This window comes from Urocampus carinirostris, chromosome 3, assembly GCF_059441175.1.
Source record: "Urocampus carinirostris isolate Australia breed hairy pipefish chromosome 3, RoL_Ucar_1.0, whole genome shotgun sequence".
Taxonomy (NCBI): domain Eukaryota; kingdom Metazoa; phylum Chordata; class Actinopteri; order Syngnathiformes; family Syngnathidae; genus Urocampus; species Urocampus carinirostris.
Genome location: NC_142351.1, coordinates 20,355,414 through 20,382,880, shown reverse-complemented (window position 1 = coordinate 20,382,880; position 27,467 = coordinate 20,355,414). Strand labels below are relative to the sequence as shown.

Genomic DNA, 27,467 nt, shown 5'->3' with positions numbered 1-27,467 from the left:
CTGGCAACAGCCTCATCGTTAAGCCCTCGGGAATTGTCAGGTTTAAATTGGGATGTGATGGCCACCATTTTGACTTTTCTCTATCACTCTCAGGGTTGCTTCCAGTGCTCAATGGTCTGAATTTTTATATACCGTAAATTCCGGACTATAGAGTGCACCTGATTATAAGCCGCACCCACCACATTTTAAGAGGAAAACCGATTTTGTACATACACAAGCCGCACCTGTATATACGCCGCATGTGCCCACATTTAAACATGTAACACAAACACAAAATTAACCCAAACCCGACTTCAAGTCCCGCAATTGAAACTAAGTGTCCTTCATTAAAGTCCAATGGGCAAAATGAACGGAAAATGATACCGGTACTTAAGGTTTGATGCAGACCTGCAGAGTCCGGGTCCCGTTTAAAGTAATCCAAGGAAGGAAGTGTATATTTCCAAAGGTAAGGGTGGGAAAAATATATCAGATGAACACATTTACTCACGCAACTCCAACTTTTTACCCCCTCTTCTTTCCTTATCTGTCCCTCACCTTTAGCGGTCCCCACTTAAACCCGGACCACCGCGTTTGTTCCGCCCCTCATTTTTCTTTCACCCATGCAAAACATCAGAATAAGTGTCTAAAATAAATACATTACAAATATATACAGGTTCCAATACATATTATACATGGGTTACACATATATACAAAGAAAGACTGTACACCGAGTTTTTAAAGCTGTAATAATACATTCGAGCGCCACTGGCGGCTGTAAGAGAGATGACAAATTGGCCGCATCACTGAATAAGCCGCAGGGTTGAAAGTTAGGGAAAATAGTAGCGGCTTATAGTCCGGAATTTACGGTAGCGCTTTTCAAGTCAATGAAGACCTCCCTAAGTGCTTTACACTTTTTACACACTAACTAATAGAAAAGCGTGTGGGTGATTGATAGATTGCGTGAAAAGTGACTTTAAAGGGAGCATCTTCGGGTGGAGGCTGATATGGTAGCTCCCATCAGTTGCAGGAGTGCCTGTTGTTAGGTATGTTTTAACATGTCCCTTGTCTGTTTTGTGTGACAGTAAACTACTCAGCTTTGACAGCAGATATTTTATTGTGCTCGTTTTGTGCAGTTAAGGTAAATTACGTGAAACATTTTCCATCGTACAAGTTAAAATGACGTACACAATGTCTGGTTTACAGATCTGGCAACATTATTACTTGTAATTCAAAAATAAATATGTTCCTGATTTGACAGTACAGTTCACGAATGCTCATATATATATACAATCTGGTATTCACTGGCCCAAGTCCCCCTGCTGTGAGTTTTTAAACGGACTCGGCGTAAAAAGAAATCACGCTGTACACAATGTCATGCTGCCGGGAACAAAAGAATGTAAGGTGAATAAACTGATGTAGCCGTCAACTCTTGCCATAGTGTTAAATTCATCGCATCTGTCGTCGTGTGGGCGTCGGCCCCCCGTATGCGATGCTTCATGGATCCACGAACGACACCGCGATGTAGCGAACGCCAGATGTGGTTGGTAGACCTTCGTGGTAGTGGGTGAGGCGGCCGGGATGCATAATGGCCCAGCCTTTACGCGGAGCCTCCACGGAGCAATCGTAACGCAGGAACCTGCACCCGCCGCCCTGGAATCAGCAGCACGTGCAATCAATTACAATGGTAATAGTGCCAATCTGTTGGAGGTGAGGTATCCTCCCCTCCTACACTGAGAAAAACGTTTGGTAATTGATTAAAATAGCAACTGCTATATGAGAAAAATGAAATTTACAATTTAAAAATCACTAGTGATCAATGTTCCCTCTAATTTTCCACAATTCTGAGCATTCACACAAAGTCGGTGAGCAACGCTTGAAACAACAGGGAGCAACCATAATCCCAATGATCAAACATGTCCAAAACTTGACATCAAGTTACATTTTGCTGAGTTTCCGGCAATGCAAAATTATTTTTCACTTTTGAATGAATTGACTCATGTATTATTGCAAAGGTTGTACGGCCCACAAACGTCATTTGTTTTTACAATTCTTTCACAAGATTTTCATTTCTTTTTTTTCCCCCCTGGTATCTTTTGTCGCATAATATTAACATTTTTGGAGGCTTATTTAGTCGGTTGCACGATACAGAACGGTATTTATTAACATTTTTTTTGTGGAAGTACAATGTTGGGAACAGGATTGACTTGGTATAATTGGAAATTATTTGAATGCAACACAAACGTTTTCTTCTTCCGTTTTTTTTTAAATATTTTTTTAAATTCCTTTAAAAAAAATCTCATTCTGTTTATTTTTTCCTAGCTGTTACTTTTTTCGTTTCTCTATTTACTTTTTTCCCTTGTTTCTTTTCTTTTGTTCTGGATTTTTTCCTTCTTTTTTCTCTTCTTTTTGTTTCGTTTTTCTCAGCTTTTCACTACTTTTTCATTTTGGTATTTTTTTCTTTTTTGTTCATTTTGTGCACAATTTTACATAACATTTGGTCGTGTAGGGATTAAAGAAGCAAAAACAACCTGAAGAGCCGTTTGGGACCTGAAAGAACCAGTTCTCTTTAGTGAGCCGAGCCGAAGAAAACGGTTTCTGAAAATCTACTGACTTTACTCAACTTCGTTCTACTTCGACATTTACTTCGAAATACCGCATTTAGAAAACTGTGTCAGGGGAACCCGTGTATTTTTTACCTTCATGCACAGTAGCTTTGACTTAAGTCGCTTCTTAATTAGCAATTTCTAGCCCTGATTTTTCCTGAGCTGGCTAGATTTTCTTGTGCGCTCAGAGTGTGCAGGCAGTGCGCGATTGCGCACGCACGCAGCTTTAGAGGGAACATTGCTTGTGATACATTACCATCTTGAACCTATACAGTACACCATATGCAGTACATAACTCCTTACTAAAAAGGAAAACAATTTTTGATAGAGCACAGTACATTGAAAATGCAGGGAAATGAGATGGATGCGCTGATAACATTTGATTCATGCAAAAGGGAACAAACTCATGAATGCCAGGATTAAAAAAAAATAAAAATGGAAACGTGTGAAACACCAAGATTGTAGATTGACATGCCAGCCAAAGAATATACATCCTATTTTCAGGAAAAAAATGTTATCTTACTCTCTGTGAACCTCTTGACAGCAAGCACTCCCATAGTTTGCGCTGCAGGCTCACGGTCAGCAGTAGTTTGATTTAATGATGGGGTCACTTGAGGGTCCGCCATACCTATCTGTCTATACTTCATATTCGATGCTCATACTGCATGGAGGCTAAATGTAAACGAAACACTCTGCCACTAAGAACGCCACTGCCCCAAGTGTAGTGGAGGTGCAATTGCACTTTATTCTGGGAAAGTTAAAAAAATAAAAAGTTCCTCGAACATTCTTGCACTCGTTTGACGTGTTTGATTTTGCGAAAAGAAAGTTACTTAAAGCGTTGACAGTTTCTAAAATTCAACTTTAAAACATCCTGTTATATTGGATACTGTGGACAACTGTCTAGCTTCATTCACAGGGCCATAAACATGTTTAATGTCTAAATTTCATTTATTATATATATTTGATAGAAGTTGAACTGGAAAATGATAATAAAACGGATTTGTAATTTTGAGTTAAGTATTTTCTATAGATCAAATTCCAATAGTGCATGTAGTATGTGTTTTCTTGGTTTTGCAGTTTTTTTATCTCTTCATTATTAAGGGATGCCAAACTCAGTTTGGCTCTGGGGCCAGATCCAGGATTTGTGTTTTCAGGCGGGCCGATTAAGTAAAAAAATGTCAATACCAAATATTTAGCTTTGTTTTTTCCAGTACAATCATTGATCATTCAGCCTACATTAGTAGCCTACCTTACATATTATAATCACAGATAATAAAGGATTGTTTCTAGTCACAACATATAAATTCATAAACAATGAACAGAAATTATTCTCATGTTTGGTAATGACTGTGTTAGCATTTTCTTTATTTTAGCAGTTAAATACAGTCTTACACCTGACTCACTACTAACATAAACTCAAGTGGGAACTATGGATAAATAAACGCTTGCCCCAATCCTCATATTGCTTTGTAATATTCCTAAGACTTAAAAAGTGGTCGGCGGCGCCCTCTGTTGGCTGCAGCTGCATCGGCTCGCTACAACGGGTCAGGTGTAATCGACATTTCGTTCTGTGTACATTGTTACACAGAATGACAATACAAGGAAATTATTATTATTATTATTAATGAATAAAAAAATAAATAGTTTTAGCAGTGAATGAGCAATAATATCCTATATAACTACGACTATACGTAATTTGGTCATACTAAAGTTGGGAAAATACTCCACAATATTGGCTTTAACATGAAACAAGACTGGACATCAGCTTTTTTACACCTTTACTGCCCTCTGGCGATGGGGAGGGGCATTTGATTTTGTTCATTAAAAAAAAATATCTAATAGAAATTAGCTAGACTTTTTTTTAAATACTCAGAAATGTACGACAGGCCTTATTAAATCATGTATGTTTGACGTGCCTGCTGCATATCCATTTAGATCCCCATTCATCCCACTTTCTGCCCAATTTCAACCCTTTGACTGATACCAAACTCCAACGCCACTTACCTGGTAATCAGTGCCCCTCTGATTGAGTGCTATGTTTATAGTGAATGTGGAAGCGTCATGATGTGGCCTCAAAAAGGGCTGCTCATCGGGCTTATACCTAACTACAAAGGCCAAGTCAAAATGAGCCTGCAAACACACACAAGAAAGTAGGAAAGTCATGCAAGCATTCACGTAGAAACTGCTCGGGTGGCCACAGAGAGCTTGTGTGTGTGTGGCCGTGCGGACACTGGTGCAACTCTCGCTGGATAAAGACAAGCTTGAAGCCGGCTCGCTGCCGCATCCAACAATCAGGCCCACAGATGGAGGAGAACAAGCAGAGAGTGGTGCGATGCCACCCGCGTCATCAGTTCCTGCAGCTTCTACAGCTGGCGAGTCTTCCCCCATTTACCTGGTAGTCAACCTCTTTGCTGTTGAGAGCAATGTTTATAGTGAATGTAGAGGCGTCATGGTGAGGCTCGAGCAAAGGTTGCTCGTCGGGTTTGTACCTCACCACAAAGTTCAAAGGGGAAGTGCACTAGAAGAAGACATGTTTTGTTAGAAAAACATTGAAATCAAGGGGAGCTATTTGGTTTGAAACATTACCCGAAGTTGAAATGTTTACCCGCGATTAAGGAGAATAAACCAGGATAAGCCAAAAATATAAGGTAACCTGATGCACACAAACGTGACAGCTAAGCTACAGATGTTGGACAACACATTCAATTTTACCTCTAAATAGATCAGGACTCTCGAACTGAATTCCCTCAGGGGCCGACGCTTTAAGGTACCAGGCAAAGTGCATCAAACATTTAACTATACTCAAGGAATACAATTCTACACAAATTTTCATCTAGAGATAGGAAATAATAAGGAATTACATAAATCATCCATCCATCCGTTATCTGCAACGCTTATCCTCAGTAGGGTCGCGGGGGGTGCTGGGGCCCATCCCAGCTATCTTTAGGCAGTAGGCAGTGGACACCCTGAACTGGTTGCCATCTAGTGGCAGGGCACACAGGGACAGACAATTGGCTCGCTCATTCACACCTAGGGACAATTTGGACGGGCCAATTAACCTGACATGCATGTTTTTGGAATGTGGGAGGAAACCGGAGTGCCCGGAGGAAACCCACGCAAGCACGGGGAGATCATGCAAACTCCACAAAGGAGGTTCGATCTCATGACCTCAGTTGGGTTGAGCGAGGGGGCTGGGAATCCTCTCCTCTGTATCAATCTCCCAGAAAGAGTCAGAAATATGAATGTGTTCCTGACTCTAGCCACCTCCCACTAGGTGGATATAGCTCTGGTATGTAATATACATATACACACACATTCATACATACATACGTACATACACACACACATATATACATATATATATACATATATATCTCATCTCATCTCATCAGCTGCACCGCTTATCCTCAGTAGGGTCGCGGGGGTGCTGGAGCCCATCCCAGCAATCATCGGGCAGTAAGCAGGGGACACCCTGAACTGGTTGCCAGCCAATCGCAAGGCACACGGGGACAGACAACTCACTTGCTCATTCACATTTAGGGACAATTTGGACCGGCCAATTAACCTGACATGCATGTTTTTGGAATGTAGGAGGAAACCGGAGTGCCCGGAGGAAACCTACGCAAGCACGGGGAGAACATACAAACTCCGCACAGGTATAAATATATATATATATATATATATATATATATATATATATATATATATATATATATATATATATATATATATATATATATTTATATATATATATATATATATATATATATATATATATATATATATATATATATATATATATATATATATATATATATATATAAATACACATACATACTATGTGATGACCGTCTAATAAAATCCATGCAATTAGAATATCATGTTCTTTACTTCAGACTGTGGTCTTACCAAAAACATCGAACACTTCAGTGGAAATGTTTAAATCTCAGCTTAAAACTCACTTCTACTCCATAGCATATGAATAACCTACTCTTCTTGTCGTCTGAAAAATAGTCTGTGTAATATAGTGTAATAATCTGTGAAGCCCTTTGAGACTCTTCGTGATCTAGGGCTATACAAATAAAAATGACTTGACTTCTTGAATCCCACATAAGATTGGAGGTCATACCTGAGTGTGGTAACCAGGATACATTTGCTCTGTTATGGGCGCAATGTACTCCAAGAGAAACTGGCGCCACTCTTTATCATAGTTGACTTGATTCATGTGAATGTCGATGGTGGGGACATTCTCATAGCCTCCCTGGATTCGGGTGTCCTGTCAGTCCACAAATATGCAGAGGGAAAGGTTATTATTTACATACACGATGAGTTCAGATGAATTTTTAAATCCTTTGAAACTGAGAACAAAATTAATTTTAACCGCTTACAGGATGGGTGCTGACAAAAAATGAACCAAACAGATAAGGAATGGTGACAATACCACATTATCGCCTCCTGACCACTTCCCAAAGTTTTCCATTTCTTCAACTATGTGGTCGCAAGCAACATCGCTGAAAATTGGAAACCAGTATACATCTGGGCAAGGCTGCAGAATAGAATAGACAAAGCAAAATCAATCCAAGTAGGGACTTGAGAGTGACCCCCCCAAAAAAAATCAATCGATTGTAGGGGAACTCAGAATACAGCCCCACAAGAAATGTGAGAATCGTCTATTAGGAGAGCACAATAATCAACATTTTAGAATATTAACTCGTTCGAATGGTAGAGGATGTGAAGCATTTGAGCATGAACACAGTTGACATTTACTGCATATAAAATCATTTCTCTTTTCTGCCTTTGTTCTATACAGTTGAGCACAAATATGCTTCCTATATTTAGCGCCTTCTAATGTTAAAAAAACATACAGATTAAAAAAACAATATTGATTTAAACATAAAATAAAATATTCTTGTATATAAACTAGCGTTTTTTAAGTACTCATGGATCCAGAAATTTGCATTTATTTGATGTGAGCCTCACCCAAGAGGCTGATATAATTTTTTGCTATGATGATGCTACCAGTAGCTGAAAAACAGACAACCTCTGTCATGATCAGTGTTCCCTCTAAGCTGCGCGCGTGCGCAATTGCGCACTGCTTGCACATTCTCAGCGCACAAGAAAATCGAGCCAGCGCACAAAAATGAGGGATCAAAATGACTAATTAAGAAGCGACTCAAGTCAAAGTATCAGTGCATGAAGGTAAAAATACACGGGTTCCCCTGACGTTGTATCCTAAATGCGTTATTTTGAAGTCGAGTCGAAGTAGAACGAAGTTGAGTAAAGTTAGTAGAGTTTGTCGAGAACCGGCTTCTTCGGCTCAGCTCACTAAAAGGAACCGGCTCTTTTGGGTCCTAAACGGCTCTTCGGGGGTTTTTTTGCTTCTTTAATCCCAACATGACCAAATATCATGTAAAATTATGCCCAAAATGACTTAAAGGAAGGGGGGAATAGAACAAAAAAGAAAAAAATACCAAAATGAAAAAGTAGTGAAAAGCTGAGAAAAAAAGAAACAAAAGGAAGAGAAAAAAAAGAAGGAAAAATTTAGAAAAAAGCCAGAAAAAAAGAAAAGAAAGACATGTAGGAAAAAAATAAATAGCGAACAAAATGAAAAAAGTAACAGCTCGGAAAAAATAAACACAATGAGATTTTTTTAAAGAATTTTTTTTTAAAAGTAAAAAAAAAACACAGAACAAAGAATGAAAAGTTTGTGTTGCATTCAAATAATTTCCAATTATATCAAGTGAATCTTGTTGCCAACATTGTACTTCCACTAAAAAATGTGATTAAGTACAGTTCTGTATCTTGCAACCGACTAAATAAGCCCCCAAAAATGTTAATATTATGCGACAAAATATATCAGGAAATAAAAAGAAATGGATATCTTGTGAAAGAATCGCAAGAACAAACGACGTTTGAAGGCCGTACAACCTTTGCAATAGTACATGAGTCAATTCATTCAAAAGAGAAAAATAATTTTGCATTGCCGGAAACTCAGCAAAATGTAACTTGATGTCTAGTTTTGGACATGTTTGATAATTAATTATCTTGCCACACTTGGGATTATGGTTGCTCACTGTTGTTTCAAGCGCTGTTCACCGACTTTGTGTGAACGCTCAGACCCGTGGAAAATTACAGGGAACATTGGTCATGATTACTGATGTGAACAACCTGTGCCTGCTCCTTTGGCGCCAACTGCCTCGGACTCCAATTGTCTCCTGGTCACTATTTAAACCCTTGTCCGTCCATCTGCGAACCTCAGTTTACTCTAGGCAAGCTTTTCGACCCTGACTCACTCCTGTTTTGGCTCCCGTCTGTTTCCCGGCTTCGACCCGTTTTTCGATCTTGACCGCGTCTACTCTCCTCTCCTGGCTTTTTCCGCTCCCAACACCGCCATCGCTCGCCACGGAAGTGCCACTTCCGCGTTGGAACGACCTGCTCCCCGCGACCAGCGATCCCCGGATCGTGTGTGCAATCCTTTCCCTTCTTCCTAATAAAACCGTGAAAAACGTACGCAAGTGGGTCCTGTCTCTGTTCTGGTTTTGACGACCTCGCGCAAGGATGAAAAAACAAATAAGAAGGAAAATGGTGCGGGTTGGTCACTTTCAGTCTCCGTAGTTTGTATAATTCCTCGTGCTTTTCAGCACAGGGTTATTGTAGCGGCAAGATGGCAGACATTCATCTTGGCTCCCTCTAGGTGGGGCCTGTGATGAAAAATAAATATAAAATGCCACACGCTTATCCATCGATATATGGTGGATGGTCCCTTCTCAAGGTTTCTTCATTTTCCTCATTTCGAGGTTTTTGAGTTTTTCTTGCCCTTGTTTAGGTTTTAGATCTACATGAGGGCAAGTTTGTGCAGCCCTTTCAGACTCCTTGTGATTGAGGTATTTTCAAATAAACATGACTTGACTTCACAGTGGTAAAAAACGTAGACGTTTTATGATAGTTCATGTATTTAGCCTATTACTTTTATCAACATTTTTTAAATGCAGTTTTTTTAACCACTAGGAGGCACTAAATACGGCACTGTCCTTTTGAAATACAATATTTTCAGCAATATTTATTTTCAAGCAGAAAAATAATGCTTTGAATGAAAATGTGGAGGTTTTATAGTGAAAAAGTTTAAAAACAGGAAACTCCTTTGCCACAAAAAGATTTAATCAGCGGGATAGTTTGTTTCTCCCCTGGTATCCTTATAGTTAAGGATAATAGTTGGTAATGGTAAAAGTTCAATAGTAATAGTAAAACAAAATAAAATAAAATAAAATAAAATAAAACAAAACAAAATAATAATAAAATAGTAAAACCTTGGTAATAGTTTGAGGAAACAACCTTTATTTAATAGTTAAAAAAACACAAGTTGCAGGTCCTGATTTTTCAGCATTGCAAAAACATGACATCACCAAGACATCAAAATGTTTTTCTGACTTCAAAAATGAAGCTCTATTAAAGGAGAACTGAGAAACAACTTACAGTTTCAATGAGTTTATCCTGCGCGATGTGTGTGTAGTTCTCGTGAATGTAGCGCTCCTGCCAGTCCTGAATTGGAAATAAAAACAATGTTTTCACGCCATTTACACAACTCAATTGTATCTTTGTAAAAAGTGCCATGCATCATTAGAGTTGTCAAAGAGTGTCTTGTTAGTGTGAAATTGGTCTAAGGATGTTTTCTTTTGTATTTCATTCATGAAAAACGCAGCCAAAATTTTTACTGCATAAAGCCAACTGTTCTTAACTTGGGTTTTAAGATGGACCCTATTTTGAACTAGATCAACAAATAAATGAAGTAGTGAAGTCAAGCTTCCTCCGTCTAAGTCAATTCATAAAAGTAAAGCCTTTTCTCAAACAGGAGCATTTTGAGATTGTGATTCATGCCTTCGTCACATCTCTGCTCGACTACTGCAATGCATTGTACTATGGAATCCTCCAGTCTTCCATCTCACGCCTACAGCGGGTCTGAAATGCTGCTGCTCGACTTGTAACTGGCACACGAAAGGAGCACATTAAACCGGTTCTGGCTTCGCTTCACTGGCTGCCCGCGCAATTCACGGTTCATTAAAGATTTTTTTATTTGTTTTTAAATCTTCTAATGGGTTTGCTTCTCCTTACCTCCGTGAGCTGCTTCACTTTAAGCTCCTGCTCGGTGCCTCGGGTCAGCCAATCAGCTGCTGCTGGAGGTACCGAGATCGGAGAAGAAGCTCAGGAGATAGAGCCTTTTCTGCTGCTTCTCCCAAACTTTGAAACAATTGCACTTGCACATCTGACAGGCTCTCTCACTGTGTATTTTTAAAAGGAGTCTTAAAACCCATTTTTATTCCTTAGCTTTTGACCCATTATTATAACTTTCCCTGCTGTTTAAATTTTATTTATAAATGGAGGACTTGATTTGTGAGTGAAAAAGTTAAAATATCGTGAGTGCGTAGTAAATATTGAATAAAGTACTGTCAGACCTCCCATTTGTCTCTTTTTGCGTGTAATATAAGGTATGTTTGCAAAAACATTGACTAATTTCTCCTCTTAAAGGGCGTCATAAATGTTTTCAGACATCGCCATAGTGTTTTGTAATTAGAGCACATGCATTGTGGAAAAGGCCAGCTCGACATTTTCATTTTTTCCCCGCACGCTTGACAAAATTGGCAACCGGGCACCAAAATTGTCATTTTTGATACTCGATGTCATTGGCGTTGCATGGTTTTCCTCCAATAAGTGCTGCCGGATACCTGACACCGAGAGCAAAATGCAGATCCCCAGTGCATACAGAAGGCGCCAGGTTTTGACGAGGCTTAAGAAAATACTGTGATATACACTACTATGAAGACCTGCCATTTCATTCTCACCTCTGGATTTTCAAAGATCTGCCACAGGTCATTATGCAAATGACTGGTCTGGTAGTTTTCCGTTGATAGGATGCGTCCGAAAGTGTCAATGTTTGTAACATACATGAAGACTCCCTGAGAAGAAAGGCAAAGAGGTTTATGTTGCAATACATTTCAGTTATATGCAACGTCAGGACAGCGTTCGGGAACCAGAAAAGCGATATATTTTCAGTTTTTTTTGAGAGCCACGTTATACATTTTAATACAGAATTTAACAAAATGGCCAAATCCACACTCCAGGCAAATGCTAATTCTTCAGCACAATTAATTTCGTTGTGTGACATGTGATAATTTGATCAAATCTATTAACTAATGACTATGCCGAGGATCCAACAATATGCCACTTAAAATGTTTCTCCCTCCCGTAGTTACTTAAGATAGTTAAGGCTCATTTTGACCACCATTTGTGTTGTAAATAATGATTTCAAAACAAAGTGTGAGCAGCGTTCTTTTGTAAAAATGTCCCAAAAAACTGCAAAATAGAAGGATCTGCCCACCCCTACCCCCTCAGATTGCTCTGGGTGCTTGGCTGGCGTTTTTGGGTGTTAACAGTTTGTTCCGTGGGTTTTCATCGTAAAGTGTCTCGACAGTGAACCTAGATTGTTTAACGTGCGTCCATATACAAAATTCCAGAGTCTTACAACCAAAATGGCGTCTGTTGGTGTCGCACCGTGACAGTAAACTGTAGTTTTGAACCTGCCCATTATATTCTGGACCGAACCATATATGATCTGAGGTGCTAAGGCTTCCAAATATACTGGATAACAAGCGTTATAGAGAAGTTTCGCATGTCTTTAATATTATTTCTGAGCTAAATGTACACATGAAAACAGCCACATCTGTTTTGTGAGCCATACGGTGAGCCATGGGTTGGCAGATTTGAGCTTCAAATAAAATCTTTCATCTATTGATAAAAACACCTGCACATACAAACAATTGCCTATACATTTGCTGTACCTTGTTTCGAACATTTTGGCAGAAGGCCATGTCAGGGTCCAGGGTATGCGGATGAAACAGATCGTCGCCTGAGAGCTCCGAGCGAAGCAGGCTGGCCTTTATCAAGTACACGCTGGTTATATAAGGCACGTTCCATATTCCCCTGTAAATACGAGGGCATTAGAGCATGTATCAACCGTGTCATCTGAAAAATTAAATTCATCAGCATTGAAGCATCTTACATTCTGCGTCCTTGGACAAGTTCCACATAATCCTCCGACCTGGCATAGTAGCCATCTGCGCTCATGGCTCCCCAGAAGTTGCTCCAAAGTCTGCCAGTCCGCGTCAGCATTGGCGCCACAATGGGCCTAATAAGAAAAAGAAAGTGTTTCAATTCTTCAGTCTTCCAAATTCATATTCGATTTGACTGGATAAAAGTCACTTGAAGGGGTGAGCAATTTTAGATATACTAATAATATACTTGCAGGTTTTGTTCTATGAGGATTTTGAGTGTGTTTTCGTTCTTCAAAGCAACTTCTATGTCCAAGTTGAAGAAATAGTCACAGTCTTTTTGCTTCCTGCACATATCCCTGAAGTATACAAAAAACGTTCAATGTATAGACACAAGTATTAATCAATGATATTTGGTGACCTACCAGGCCAGGTTGCGTGCAGTTGTGCCATTCATCTCCTCTTGGGGCCCGATTAATTTAACATCCAGATAAAGACTTTTGTGGGTCTGAAGGAACGAGCTGACTTCACGCTCGTGATGAGGTTCCTTAAGCAGAAAAAACAAGGGTTGGAAGCATGAGGCAGAATTTTCTGAACTACACTTTGGAAACAAGAAAGAATTCACAGGCTAGCTGAATAGATGGTTTTCCTGTACTGAAAAACTCAAGGGAAAAAAGATGGGAACAATTCAAAATGTTCTTGTTCTGATGGCAATAATGTTTTTTTCTTTTAAGTATTTGTCATGATTACCGATTGGAATCACCTGTGCCCGCTCATTTGGCGCCAACCGCCGCGGGTTCTGATTGGCTCCCTGTTACTACTTGGTGCCACTCCTGTCAGTCCCCTGCTGTCAGTCCGTCTGCGAACCTCTGTGTATACAAGGCTAGCCTTTTTCGACCCTGACTCCTACCTGTCCCGTTTTTTGCTCCCGTTTGTCTCGGGCTACAACCTATTTTGATCCCGACCACGTCTGCTCTCCCGTCCCGGCTTACGGCCCATTTTTGATCCCGACTACGTCTACTCTCCCGTCCTGGCTTATGACTTGTTTCTGATCCCGACCACATTTTTGCTCTCCTGTCCTGCCTTTCGACCTGTTTTTCCGTCCATCCACTTCCGTATTCGGATCCCAATCCGATTGCGAGAGCAACTTGCTTCCCGTGTCTAGCGAGCACCGGATCGCAGGCGCTGACCTTCCTCTCTCTATCTCAAAAAACTTGTGAGAAACGTTACGCTATTGGGTCCTGTTTCTGTTCTGGCCCTGACAGTATTATTTCTCATTTGACTCTATACTGTATCTTTACTATTTTTTCAATTTTACTATAATTTTCATTCAGCTTAAAAAAAAATTGAAATATATAGTAAAATAAATTAACTAATTAGAAAAAATATAAAACTAATAATTACAATTTGCAAAACTATCTTGCCACTTGTTCTGTGAAACTTCCAATAGAGTAAAATATTTCAGAAAGGTTTACTTTAAAACATAGGGTTGATAGATTTATGCTGCTCTGTTTTTAATATTTGACACTTGCAAAGGAGATTGCATAGGATGCCCTGGTTGTTTGTTATTTTGACGATTATGCACTGTTCACATCATTGTCAATATTGGCCAATAAAAAGTGCTGTTCTTTGATAATCACACCCTTCATAGCTGATCTGATTTTGTAACCAAGGAGAGTTAATAAAAAGAAAGGGTATTCAAATTAAAATCTTGCATCTTGAGGATTTTTTACAGTCCTCTCCTGTTCTCCTTGTCAGTTCAAAGTTCATTGGTGTCTTCTTATTTTGAGTGTCATTCATCATTATTTAATGAAACGAATAGGCTCGGGAGAGGGCCTTTTAGGACAGGTTGGAATTTTCTTATCTGAGGGTTGTTTCACATTATTCTCCTGTTTTCCTTGCAAGTTCAAAATCCATTCATGTATGTCTCTCCTTATTTTGAGTGCATATACAACTCCAGCTTTACTTTCATAGAACATTTGTAAAAGATCTCAGCGATGTTTGAAGTCATTAAGCTGTAACCGTTGTTCATTGGCAGTAAAGTAACTCATTTATAAAAACATCAGTTACCAAGAGTACAATAATTACCTTGTTGAAGATTAAGAGTTTGAGTCGATTCTTTGGATACTGAAGATTGAGCAGGCGTTCAAAAAACACGGTAACAAAGGGGGTGGGCTGCTGAATGAAAACACCGATCACAACTAAGGGGTATTTGCTTTCCTGGTGGGAAGAAAAAGCACAAATGAGTTTCAATCTGTTTGCTCATTTAACTCACCGAACTTCCTAGGTTTGAAGTTTTTGATACTATGGCCAAAGCTCAGCGACCCACCTTGAGACCCTTGAGTGGGTGTAGGCCATCATCACACATGGTGCAACCCGTCTCAAATGTCCACATGTTTGGTATGTAGTTGCCAAGGTAGTTGAGTTGAAGCTGGAAAGTCAAGTCTTTGTTTAGGTTCAAAAATACATTTTGTATTCATTGGTATCTGTCAAAGTTGATCGTCTTTCGCAAATTATCCTGTGTGTATCTCGTATTTGCAATTTCATTGATCTGAAATATCATATTTTCACGACCATAGGGCGCACCGTGTTAAAAGCTGCAGTCTCCATAGCTACACTACAAAGGGCGTACCGTACGATAGGGTGCCCTCTGCTACAGCCGCTTTACAACAACACAGACAAGCATTCAAGTGTGCACCCTTAAAAATACAACAGAAGCAAAATAAAAAAACTACTGGTGCAAAACAGAGTGCTCCCATTTTTTTATCTTTTGGCCAATAATCTCTATCAAACAAAACCGTCAAAATCCATTAAAGGTTCAATTTCTTCACTTTCAAAGTCCCTATCCGAAATCTCGAACGTCCTGGTAGACACTATAGCCAAAAGCATTGACATTCAATTATTTTTAATTAAGGTTTCTGCGCCAGCGTAGTCCTGTCCGGGTAGAAAAATGACATCGTTTCATGAAATGAAAGCAGCAAGACGATAATAACTATAAAATTCACTGAGCATCCATGTGTGATTCTGCAATCAATACATTTCGTGTGATGTCATGTGTCTTCTTCTGCTTGTGGGAAACTTGTGGCATAAAAGTCACAGGAGATCACACACAAGTCGAAATGTGAACAATCTAAAGAAAACATTGGATTTCACCCAAAAATATTGCAAATTCAGCCAAGGCTTGAACCTTTGACCACCCAGTCTTGGGAGCAGGCACCCAACCCTAAGGCCACCAAGCTTGTCTTTGTACACGGCTATACATGACACACAGGGTGCAGCGCACTCTAGGGAGTGCCGCGCAATTTAAAGAAAATCAGAGACCTCTATGTGCACCTTATGGTTTAGATAGATAGATAGACAGATAGATAGATACTTTATTCATCCCCGCACATGTATATAACTTCTTGTATCTGGTACCTTGGTAGGTCCATTCCCATGGATGATCACAGGTAGCGTATCATACAGCAAATTTCTGGCTCGAACGCGTCGATCCTCAAATTTTAGCACTACTTCGTCTGGAAACACAAGAGACACATACTTGATTCTGGTTCTTTTTTATAACATGTTTTTGATTTTGACAACCTCTGGTATGCCCCAAATGTCGAATGTCTTTTTTGCCTGTGGGAGACTCTACAGCAGGTGCGAAAAATTGTAATAAATGGAGAGCCAAAAAAGGTTTCGCTTCAAGCCGATGGCCGGACTGAGGGAATGTTGGATTTTTTTTTTTTTAAATGATGCATATACAGAAGTCTCGCAAACCTAAATGAACCTACCGAAAACATAACAATTACATTTAAATAGGATCCGATAAATATAGCAGTATTTTCTTTTGGCTGTCAGTAACTTTGAATTTTCTATAAGGAACAAATTATACATTTCAATATAAAAATCCACACAACATAAAAGTAATATTCTTTGTTAGTCGCAAGGCAAATCTGTCAGAACCCGAACAGACGGTGGACCCAGACGCGTAACGTTTTCACACAAGCTTTATTTTATGGAAATAGGGCAAACATGCGCGGGAACACAAACGCCGGTGATTCAGCGATTGCTGGGCGGAAAATGTGAGACAGAGAAGTCAGGCGCAGGAAAACAGGAAGCCAGGGGCGGACGAGATTGAAACAAGACAGGACAGACAGGATTGATACCTGATACAGGATGCACGAGCAGGATAGCGGACAGACGGAATCGATACCAGATCCACGAGAAAGATACCGGACGAGACGGGACAGACAGGATCGATGCCAAATACTGGATACAACAGCAAGATACCGGACAGGACGGGACAGACGGGATCGATACCGAATACTGGAGCAAGATACCGGACAGGACGGGACAGACAGGATTGATACTAGATACACAAGCAGGATACCGGACAGAGTCAAAATGCAAGTCTTGCAAGTGCAGAGGTTTGTTTACGGACTGACAAGGAGTGAATGGGAGCACTGAGTTTAAACAGGAGGGGAGCCAATCAGGCAACGAGCCGCAGCTGGCGCCAAACGAGCGGGCCCAGGTGAGGGTAATGGGCAATCTTGACAAAATCAAGATTTAGAAGTAAAAATGGATGTTACTGCAATAGACACTGTATCGGAAATAAAGTTTTTAGGGGTCATAATAGACAATAAATTAAGCTGGAAAAAACACATTAGACACATACAAACTAAGGTATCGAAAAGCATTTCAATAAATTAATAAAGCCAAATTCCTTTTAAACTATAATGCATTGTATTTACTATATTGTTATTGAGTTCTGCCTTACTTAACTTATTGTGCAGAAGTATGAGGCAATAATAGCGAAAGCTCACTATAGCCCCTTTTTATCCTCCAAAAACGTGCAATTAGAACCATACACAGGCTAGGATATCGTGATCATACTAATATTTTATTCCTGTAGTCCAAATTATTGAAATTGGATGATTAAGTCAAATTTTTCACTTCACAGCTGCTATTTAAGGTCAACAAAAACAGTGCCAGAAAACATCCAAATATTATTCCCTCGGAAAGAGGGAAATTATAACTTAAGGGGCTGTAGTAAATTCAAAATCCCACTGGTGAGAACCACCTGGAAAAGTATGTGTGTGTCTGTGTGTGGATTTAAACTTTGGAACAATTTTCAAGACGAGATCAAACAATGTCCAAATATTCACGTGTTCAAGTTTAAATACAAAAAAAAAAAATACTGGCAGAATACAGAGATTAAGAAAACGGGGTATGAGTAATATTAGAGATTGGAAATATTGCGAAGCAAATGGATGGTTTACAACTATAGTTAACCTTGTTGTTTTTGATACTATTATTATTATATCACAACTGTTTTATTGTATTTATTATAACGTTAATAGATGGGTACTACGATTATTAGTACATAACATTTACATATGTAAATTTGCCATCATCAGTAGCCAAAAGTTTCTATTATAGCTTAAGTGGGCTAAATGTCTAATAAAAAAAATAATAAATGCAATTTTCTATCATTCAGTCAATTTGAAATATTTAAAAATTTCATTGGATGAAAATGCAATGAAGACAAAAAAACATGAACCAAAAACAATAATTTCACCAAGAAGAAGTCATTCCTGGTGCATTATATAACAAGGAATCAATATCATCTACGTGGCCTTAAGCAAACCTTGCGGGCCACATCCGGCCCACGGGCCTTGATTTTGAAACAGTGTGCTCTACAGTGTGTTTAAGCTAAATTGGGAGCTCTATTATCACAGTCTTGCGTAGCACTGACAAATTCCTTCCTTGGGGAAAAATGCGGATCAGGAATCATGTTTAAACATGCAGTCCTTGACTGATTAACCTTGAAATGGAGAATACTCCAATTGGGATAAGTGACAATGTAAACTTTCAAGTCAAAAAACACGCTTTGAAATGATAGTCGCTTCCATAATTTATCCTAGTTGGAAATATGCCATCGAGTTGATAAAATATAAAAAAGATGCTTCCTTTTAAACATACAATCACTGACATCATTAGTACACAAAGGGAACAATTATGAAAGTTTATGGCTTTTCTTGTTTTTTTCAGTATAGGGAGTAATAATGCTGGTATTTCATTTTTTTAGGCAATGTTTGTTTATTATTATGATCATATAGCGACTCGTAGTTGGATAGACTTAACTCGATTAACACACATTATGCTGAATCCTATTTAGCGCGAGATGTTAGATGTGAATGCAGGGTTCTTACAGCTTATGGCAGGTTAAATTCAAGACTGTTTAAGACCTTTCTAATGCCTTTTGAAATCAAGACCAAGTCGACAAAAAAAGCCACAAATGAAACACACAAAACAAAACAAAAACACAAATATTTCTTCGTGCCTCATACACATCACATGGCACAGCTATTCGCCATGGCAAAAATCGTCTCATTTAAATTACACATTCCCATGTTCCAAACTAAACGCCTTTGTTCGAAGTTGCTATGTGTATTGTGGGTAGACCTAAGACATATGTCCTACTGAAACCACATCATCGTTTTGATAGTTCCAACATTATGGTCTCGCCATGTTGCCACCAAAGTAAATCTGTGAATTATTAAAAAAGACAATTGATAAAAATGATTAAATCCTTTTAGTTCAAAAAAATGTCAATCTTATTTACAGGGTTGGGTAGGGTTACTTTAACTGGATTACTTTCAATTACTTTTGGATTACTCCAATACCAAATATGCTAATAAAAGACAAAATAAACTAAATATGAATAAAATGATGACTCACAACACGTGGTAAGCTTTCTCTCCGGGCTTTGATCTCCGGCAAAACTAACATAAAATGCGACAGAAACAAAATGAAAATAAATCCCAAAAGCTTGCCAACATCATTTTTGCCGTTCCATGTGTTACGTTACTCCCCAAGGATGCACAAAATTTAGTCATTTTATTCATATTTAGTTTCTTTTGTCTTTTATTAGCATATTTGGTATTGGAGTTATCCAAAAGTAATTGAAAGTAATCTAGTCAAAGTAACCCTACCCAACCCTGCTTATCTATGTGTTTACATTTTTAAGGCTTTCGACAATTGGATTTGCATCATTTTAATCAAGGCTTTATTTTTAGGATAATGAGTTCAGTGTGCGGCATGGCGACAGAGAGGTAAGCATGTCCGTGGCCCAGTTCTCAGGTTATAGGATCATATCTAGCTACCAGCCTCCCTGTGTGGAATTTGCATGTTGTCCCCGTACTTGCATGGGTTTCCTCTGAGCACTCCGGTTTTCCTCCCACATTCCAAAAACATGCATGTCAGCTTAATTGGCCCTTCCAAATTGTCCCTAGTTGTGAATGAGCGAGTGAGTTGTCTGTGTGCCCTGCCCAGTTCAGGGTGTCCCCTGCCTAATGCCCAAAGATGGCTGGGATGGGGTCCAGCACCTCCGCGACCCTACTGAGGATAAGCGGTGCGGATAATGGATGGATGAATTTAATGTGTTAAGACTTTTCAAGGCTCCACGGGAACCCTAAAATGAGTGGCACCACTTCGACTAGTACTCAGTGAGTTGAGTGGGTTCACAGTCGCAACAGCGCAATGTATTTTTGTATACATTTGCAACTCAACAACACAGATGGTTGCCATATGTGCAATTGCCCAAAAATGGGGGTTTCCTGAGAGCTTTATAGGCCCAGAGTACCACCAGGAACCTGTTGTCAGCAGGGTTGGGTAGGGTTACTTTAACTGGATTACTTTCAATTACTTTTGGATTACTTTTGGATCCAATACCAAATATGCTAATAAAAGACAAAAGAAACTAAATATGAATAAAATTACTAAATTTTGTGCAGGCTTGGAACAAGGCTCTTGATAACTAGTCATGGATGATAATTGTGTGAACTCCGTTTAATGGAACACAATCTCCTCTCACATCCCATGCATTATACGCTTTACCAAATTAGTGATTGTTGTAATCCAGTGTTGTTAAAGATAGGGCACGCGGACCAAATCAAGGAGGACCACAGATAAAATCTGGCCCGCGAGACAACTTTGGGAGCAACACAAGAAAACATGTCCAATATGTTTTGCAAAGGTTTTCACACCCTAAAATCCTCATCTTTCTCGTAATTTTCAGTACTGTCTTTCTCAGTACTTTTTAATAAATCATAGTACATATTCATACATTTCTGTACTTTTAAATACGTTTTACTACTTTTCATAATATTTAAGACTTTTTTTATACATTTCTGTTCTTTTTTTCACTTTTCAGTAGTTTTCAATAGGTTTCGATGCTTTTAGAACTTCAATAATTTTCAGTACATTTTTTTTACTTTTCGGAACTTGTCCATGCTTTTCACAATTTTGTAAAATTTGTTCATGATTTACAGTACCTTTTAGTACCTTTTCATAGTTTTCAGTGCTTTTTGTATTTTATGTTTACCTTTCCATACTTTTCAAAACATTTTCATTCTTTCTACTGCGTATTATAACGTTTTCATGAAATGTAGAATTTTTCATACATTTCTGTTATTTTTTGCATTTTTAAGTACTTTCCAAAATGTTTCAATACTTTAGAATTCATAATTTTTAGTACTTTTCCATACTTTTCAGTACCTTTCTCAATTATTTTTATCTTTTTCATGCTTTTTAGTACGCTTTAGTACCTTTTTCAAACCTTTTGTAACTCTTTTTACTTCTCCATACTTTTCAAAACCCTCATACTTTTTACTACTTATCAGTACTTTTCTTTTTTTAATTATACTTTTAGAACTCTTCAGTACATTTTCCATTTTTTTCATTTCAGTCTTTATAACTTTTCAGTACTTTTTATACTTTTCAGTACTTTTGATAGTTCTCAGTACTTTTTTATACTTTTCGCTTCTTTTGTCTTTTTAACGTCTCATCCTTTTCAGTACCTTTAGTAGTTTTCACTAGTACTTTTTGCATTATTTACTTTTCTGTACTTTAAGAAACTTTCATGTTTTTTTACTGAGTATTTATTTTTTTGTTTTTTTACTATGTGGACCCTGAGCAAAATATGAGTTTGACACACCTGTTGTAATCCATCATTCTAGATTCTACTTTCCAATGACCAATATTTGCCTGCGTGAAACTATGTTCCAGGTCTGTCTGCAGAACAACATGCTTACAAAACTTTCTTAGAGAAACACAGTCAGAAAACATAATGTACAGACACATTGAAAAGGGGGCAACTGAAAGCAGTAAAAAGAAGGTGTTATTGGAAGGAAGCCCTAAACAGTTTAAACACAGCAGCTGTATTTAGTAAACACCAGCACACAGTAACCTAAATTCAGTTTGGTTTGACCACATATTGACAATACTCACCAAGTGCCCCGTGAAGGTTTTGAAACAATCTGCATTTGCTGTCAATGGTGATGTTGATCGATGTCTACGACACACAAACAGGCTTTATTAATTTGTTGAATCAATTTGAAACAATATTATAAAAAAAAGATAAAAAGCGAGGTTAGGGGAGGATAAACAGGAAAAAAAAACCTCACTCTTTTCTCAGGGTTGATGTAAATCTTGGTGAAAAATAGCTGATCGCTGTCGCCGTCTTCACCCATCCACTCAGAAACCATTTCCTTAATGTTGGGAAGGTAGCCAATAAAGCCTGCGAATAACAGTAAACCAGTGTGACAAGGCACCCCACCTTGTAAATTTCCACACAAACAGCTTTGAAGCTGCTCCTGTTCATTACCACTACAAGCTTTGATTTTTTTTCTGCTTATGAAGCAGTTTTAGGTCTACAAAGGGCAACCTATTCTGTTAAAACAACTTCACTGGAATCAAGAACACATGGTCAACAATCAATCTTCCCTCCATTAAATAAAAAAATATGCTGAACTTGAAGAATATACACAAGGGAAAATAAAGAACACACCCCCAGAGCCAAGGAACCTGTTGCCCTCCCGGACAGGCGGGTGTTTGTCCTCCAAGTGTCTGTCGGGCCAGATCAAGGTCTCGGAGGAAAATACCACCTTGTGTTTGGCTTGCACAAACTTCTTTAGCAGCTCTTTGGGACTTGATGCAAATATCACATCATAGCTATGGCAAACAAAAAGAAAAGTCACAGCATTGGCATAAGCTGGTGACCAACCAGTGTTAAAAAGGACTTTTTTTCTTATTCACTGCGGTTACCATGGCAATAAAACAAGCACAATGCAGTTAAGGAATTCAGGCCAAGTTTCTATTCACGTCCGAAAAAAGAACCGGACTTTGCGCTAGGACCATTAGTTTTACATGATGTAAGGATTCCTAAAATAAAAATGCATTACCTGTCAATAAAAAGAATGATTTTATTTTCATCCTTCATTGTCTCAAGGGCTGCTTTGAGAAGTCGCACTTTCTGACCTCCCCCAGGCAATAAATAGTCACCTCCTTTCCATTTTTCGCCCCGACCAAGAACCTGTGAGCATGCAAAAGACGATTTGTTTTGCCTCCTGTTGTGCATTGCATGAAAAAAATAACATTTCGTTTTAACCTTACAAAAATAATTGTATTCATCCATTAAGGTTTCATTTAGACACTTGGAGCATTGCACTTCACACAGCAGTATTATTAAATCACACATTTTGACTCAGCAAATACTTCAAATTTGAATCAATGCTTATGAAGACCACAGGGGAAAAAAACATAAGATATAATGAATACAATTTAAAAAAACATCAATCCTTCCTACCTTCACAGTGTAATTAAAATGTTTTGCAGATCTCAAGAAACGTTTGAAGCCATCAGTCTCCTTAGTTGCGACGGTCACCACTAAAATGTTATCTGGAAGACACATTTCAAAGGAATTCAGTCCAGAATTCACCAAGGAATCTTAACAGGGCACACACATTGTGTTGTTTCATATCCAATGTAATGTACAGACTCATAAATAATGCATTTCATTAACTGCCATTGAGGGCTAAAGACGTCAAAACCAAATGTCCACTTCTGACAGTGTTTGTGTCAGAACCCAAACAGACAGAGGACCCAGACGCGTAACATCACAAGCTTTATTTTATGGAAATGGGGAAGTCATGCGCGTGCACAAACGCCAGTGATTCGGCGATCGCTGGGCGGAAGAAGTGAGACAGAGAAGTCAGGCGCGGGAAAACAGAAAGTCAGAGGCAGACGAGATCAAAACCGGACAGGACAGACGGGATCGATACCAGATACTGAATACACGAGCAAGATACCGGACAGGACGGGACAGATACCGGATACTGGAGCAAGATACGGGACAGGATGGGACAGACGAGATCGATACCGGAGCAAGACATTGGTCAGGACGGGACAGATGGGATCGATACCGGATACTGGAGCAAGATAACGGACAGGACGGGACAGAGGGGATTGATACCGGATACTGGCGCAAGATAACGGACAGGATGGGACAGACGGGATCTATACTGGATACTGGAGCAAGATGCCGGACAGGACGGGACAGACGGGGTTGATACCGGAGCAAGACATTGGACAGGACGGGACAGATAGGATCGATACCGGATACTGGAGCAAGATAATGGACAGGACGGGACAAAGGGGATTGATACCGGATACTGGCGCAAGATAACGGACAGGATGGGACAGACGGGATCTATACCGGATACTGGAGCAAGATACCGGACAGGACGGGACAGACGGGGTCAATACCGGATACCAGATACACAAGCACGATACAGGACACTGTCAAAATACACGTCTTGCAAGTGCAGAGGTTGGTTGACGGACAGACAAGTAGTGAATGAGAGCGCTCAGTTTAAATAGGAGGAAAGCCTATCAGGCAACGAGCAGCAGCTGGCGCCAAACGAGCGGGCCCAAGTGAGTACTCTCAAAGCCCTATGAAAAGGTCTGAGACAACAGTAACTACAGTATGTCAATTTACTGTGTAATCAGCATGCTTCTTCCGTTCTGTAGCTTTGAAAGCATCACACCAGGATCATTGAATCATCAACAAGCTTAGATAGCAGGGGCGAAGGGGGTTTATATCTCATATTTATTGTATTCCAAGTATTAGTTCCAGTTTTGTTTTTTCCCACACTTAAGTACTGTAGGTTAGCAATGTATAAAAGCCTCAGAACTTGATTGTGGAGCATTGAGTTCTTTAGCTCAGTACATATCGGATAACCCGAAGCCTCACTGTCTGCTGTCAGCAAACAATCACAAACATTTTTGAAACCAAGTGCCAATTCAAGCTTATGCATCATTTACTTGCTTGTTGACTATTGCAAAAGGGACACCAGTTCTGAAATAAGAAATCATCACAAACGATCAGGCTTCAGCTTTCTGAACCAGAGCCCCAATTAGCTGAAAGCCTGAGCATTTGTGGAGAAATCTTCACTTGACAGAAATCTCAAAAGGTGGATCTTGAGTCCTGACTTATATTCTACAAACTTTTGATCATAAAAGCACTATAAATCTTGAGTCCTGACTTATATTCTACAAACTTTTGATCATAAAAGCACTATAAAAGCACTATATTGTTGTTAAGAATTTCTTTAGATCAGGAGTGAGAAACTCACGTCTTCAAGAGTCGCATTTTCTACATTTTTGGAGGTTTCCCTTTTCCAGAACAAGTAATATATGTTAGAAACATGTTATCAGGCTCTTCAAGAGCGCGAATAATCCTAGCCATTTGTTTCACCTGTTTTACAGCAAAGAAAAACAAAAAAATATGCAAGACTGTTGCCCTCAAAGAACAAAAAAGCCCACCGGTGCTTTATTTTGACTTACACTTTATATTATCGTATTAATCGTTATATGCATGAACAATGGGCACAACGACAGAAATACAAATAAAAAGTCGTATTCACATTTTTAGGATTAAAGGGACATTGTAATATCTGACCTCGAGATGTTGCTGTATTGTGTAGTGCAACCGAAAACAAGTGTTAAAAAGCACAAAGAAAAATACAAACTGCCCATTTTGACTTCCCATCTTGACTGACTTCTCCAGCAAACAAACATTTGGTTTTTTGGTCTTTGGGTACCAATAGAAACAAGATGGCGGAAAATTGTGTCTGCTTCCTCTAAGAGAAGCTCATAATAGAAAAATTAAATAAATGAATAAATAAATAAAGACAAATTTCTCGACTTATGAGGTCATGTATTTCTTTCTTATTGTTCATATCAGTTTTTTATGAATGAAGGAGTTTTGTACCACAAGAAAGCACCAAATAATACACAATGTCCAAAAAGTAAACAATATCAGAGTGAGATTTTCAAAAGTAGAAATGGAGCTGTTTACATATACTTAAGTAACTTTGGACTGCAGTTTTTCGAAGTGAAGGTGACATTTGCATTCCTAGAATATTCTGGAAGTGGAAGGAAACAACATCAAGATTTCTACTTTCCACCGGTTGTTCGGATCCATGCTGTGTTCCATGGACTTCCATTCCCCTAGAACACAGGTGTCAAACGGGCGGCCAGCGGGCCAAATCAGGCCCACCAATGGTTTAAATCCGGCCCGCAAGCCAACAGTGAGAGAAGCGCAAGAGGAAAATGAGCTGTATTTTTAAATATTTCCACCGCATGTCACCAAAGCCAGTAAACACTTGAAAAACAATTGTGGTAGTATTTCTCCATTTCTCTCTGACTCACTTCTTTTTTATTAATATCTCCCTCTTTTTCTTTCTCCTGTTCACCCTCTCTTTTTCTCCTTTCTCTATTTCTCTCTCACTATTTCTTTTTCTCTGTCTTGCGCTATTTCTATTTTCTCTCTCTAATTTACACTTTAATTCTCTTTCTTTCTATTTTTCTCTTTCTTTCTCACCCTCTTTATTTCCCTCTCCTGCGTGGGATCAAATCCAGCTACCGGCCTTACTGTGCGGAGTTTGTATGTTCTCCCTGTGCTTGCGTGGGTTTCCTCCGGGCACTCCGGTTTCCTCCCACATTCCAAAGACATGCATTTCAGGTGAATTGGCCGGTTCAAATTGTCCCTAGGTGTGACTGAGCGAGTGAGTTGTCTGTCCCCGTGTGCCCTGCAATTGGCTGGCAACCAGTTCAGGGTGTCCCCTGCCCACTGCCCGGAGATGGCTGGGATGGGATAAGGATAAGCGGTACAGCTGATGAGATGAGACCTCTCACTCTCTCTCTCTCTTTCTCACCTCACATTGTCTCTTTTTCTCCTGCTGACTCTTTTTCTTTCTGTCGTTTCACTTCTCTTTTTCTTTTTATCTTTTTTTTCAGTTTCTTTTTCTCTCTATTCATTTCCCCCTTCTTCTCCATTCATATCTCTATTCTGCTCTCTCTTTTTCTCTCACTGTTACTCTATCTCCCTTGTTCTCCCTATCTGTTTATCGCTCTCTCTTTCCCTCCCTCTCTTTCTCTGTCTTTTTCTCCCTCTCTCTTTCTCTTAAATTTACTAGTCCGGCCCCCGTGAGATTTTTTATAGCATTTGTGGCCCCCAGCTACAACGAGTTTGACACCCCTGCCCTAGAAAGTGAAACGGAACCAACAAGAAGAGCCTTGTCCACGTCAGCGGCATGTTAGTAACCCCTGGGACTATTTGCGAGGGTCCCCCACAATTGTAAACATCTTTCTCATTTCCTGTCGACGCTTTTCTTCCACCTGAAGCAAAAAAACGCCTTCTAAGTCTTTCGAACAAGACAACACGTGTTGCTAACACACTGTTAGGAATGTCGCCCGCCGGTAGAGTCTTGACGTGAGTCGTTATAAGAGTGTAGCTAAATACGACTAACACAACTGCAAAAAACACCATCTTACCTTCTCGAAGTTGCTGCTCTTCAGAGTTACGCAGAGGAAGGAGTGTGAATAAAAGAAGGACGGGGAACAACACTGGCCACGGTTTCATGGTGAAATTTGATGGTTGTTCTTGCGGATGGAGTGTAGAATGAGTGGGAAATCGGTTTCCCTGCAGAACTGTAATAAGAGTACTGTATCTCTC

At 39.3% G+C, this 27,467-nt stretch overlaps 1 protein-coding gene across 4 annotated transcripts; it reads right to left on the bottom strand.

Annotated features, from left to right (window-relative positions):
- Nucleotides 1-1,074: 1,074 nt before the first annotated feature.
- On the bottom strand, nt 1,075-27,467 carry plod1a (procollagen-lysine, 2-oxoglutarate 5-dioxygenase 1a). 4 transcript variants are annotated; one of them, XM_088330983.1, is made up of 20 exons: nt 27,287-27,467; nt 23,256-23,347; nt 22,852-22,982; nt 22,458-22,621; nt 22,075-22,187; nt 21,899-21,962; nt 16,043-16,140; nt 14,955-15,056; nt 14,714-14,845; nt 13,051-13,172; nt 12,880-12,984; nt 12,637-12,762; nt 12,416-12,557; nt 11,420-11,533; nt 10,056-10,121; nt 7,024-7,128; nt 6,712-6,858; nt 4,975-5,100; nt 4,587-4,712; nt 1,075-1,629 (listed from the first exon to the last, which is right to left on the bottom strand). In XM_088330983.1, the coding sequence occupies exons 1-20, from the start codon at nt 27,372-27,374 to the stop codon at nt 1,474-1,476; spliced, it is 2,319 nt and encodes a 772-aa protein (XP_088187109.1). In that variant the 5' UTR covers nt 27,375-27,467; the 3' UTR covers nt 1,075-1,473. The 4 variants fall into 4 exon arrangements, with proteins under 4 accessions (XP_088187109.1, XP_088187110.1, XP_088187107.1 ...); XM_088330984.1 differs by lacking the exon at nt 4,975-5,100; XM_088330981.1 differs by lacking the exons at nt 1,075-1,629; nt 4,975-5,100 and having other exon boundaries at nt 4,489-4,712.

Excerpts from the sequence above, each read along its gene's own strand:
- plod1a (XM_088330983.1), bottom strand. The coding sequence starts at position 27,374 with ATGAAACCGTGGCCAGTGTTGTTCCCCGTCCTTCTTTTATTCACACTC. Across the intron at positions 23,348-27,286 it reads AGAGCAGCAACTTCGAGAAG|ATAACATTTTAGTGGTGACC; the intron begins GTAAGATGGTGT and ends TGTGTCTTCCAG. Across the intron at positions 1,630-4,586 it reads AGAGGGGCACTGATTACCAG|GGCGGCGGGTGCAGGTTCCT; the intron begins GTAAGTGGCGTT and ends TGCTGATTCCAG.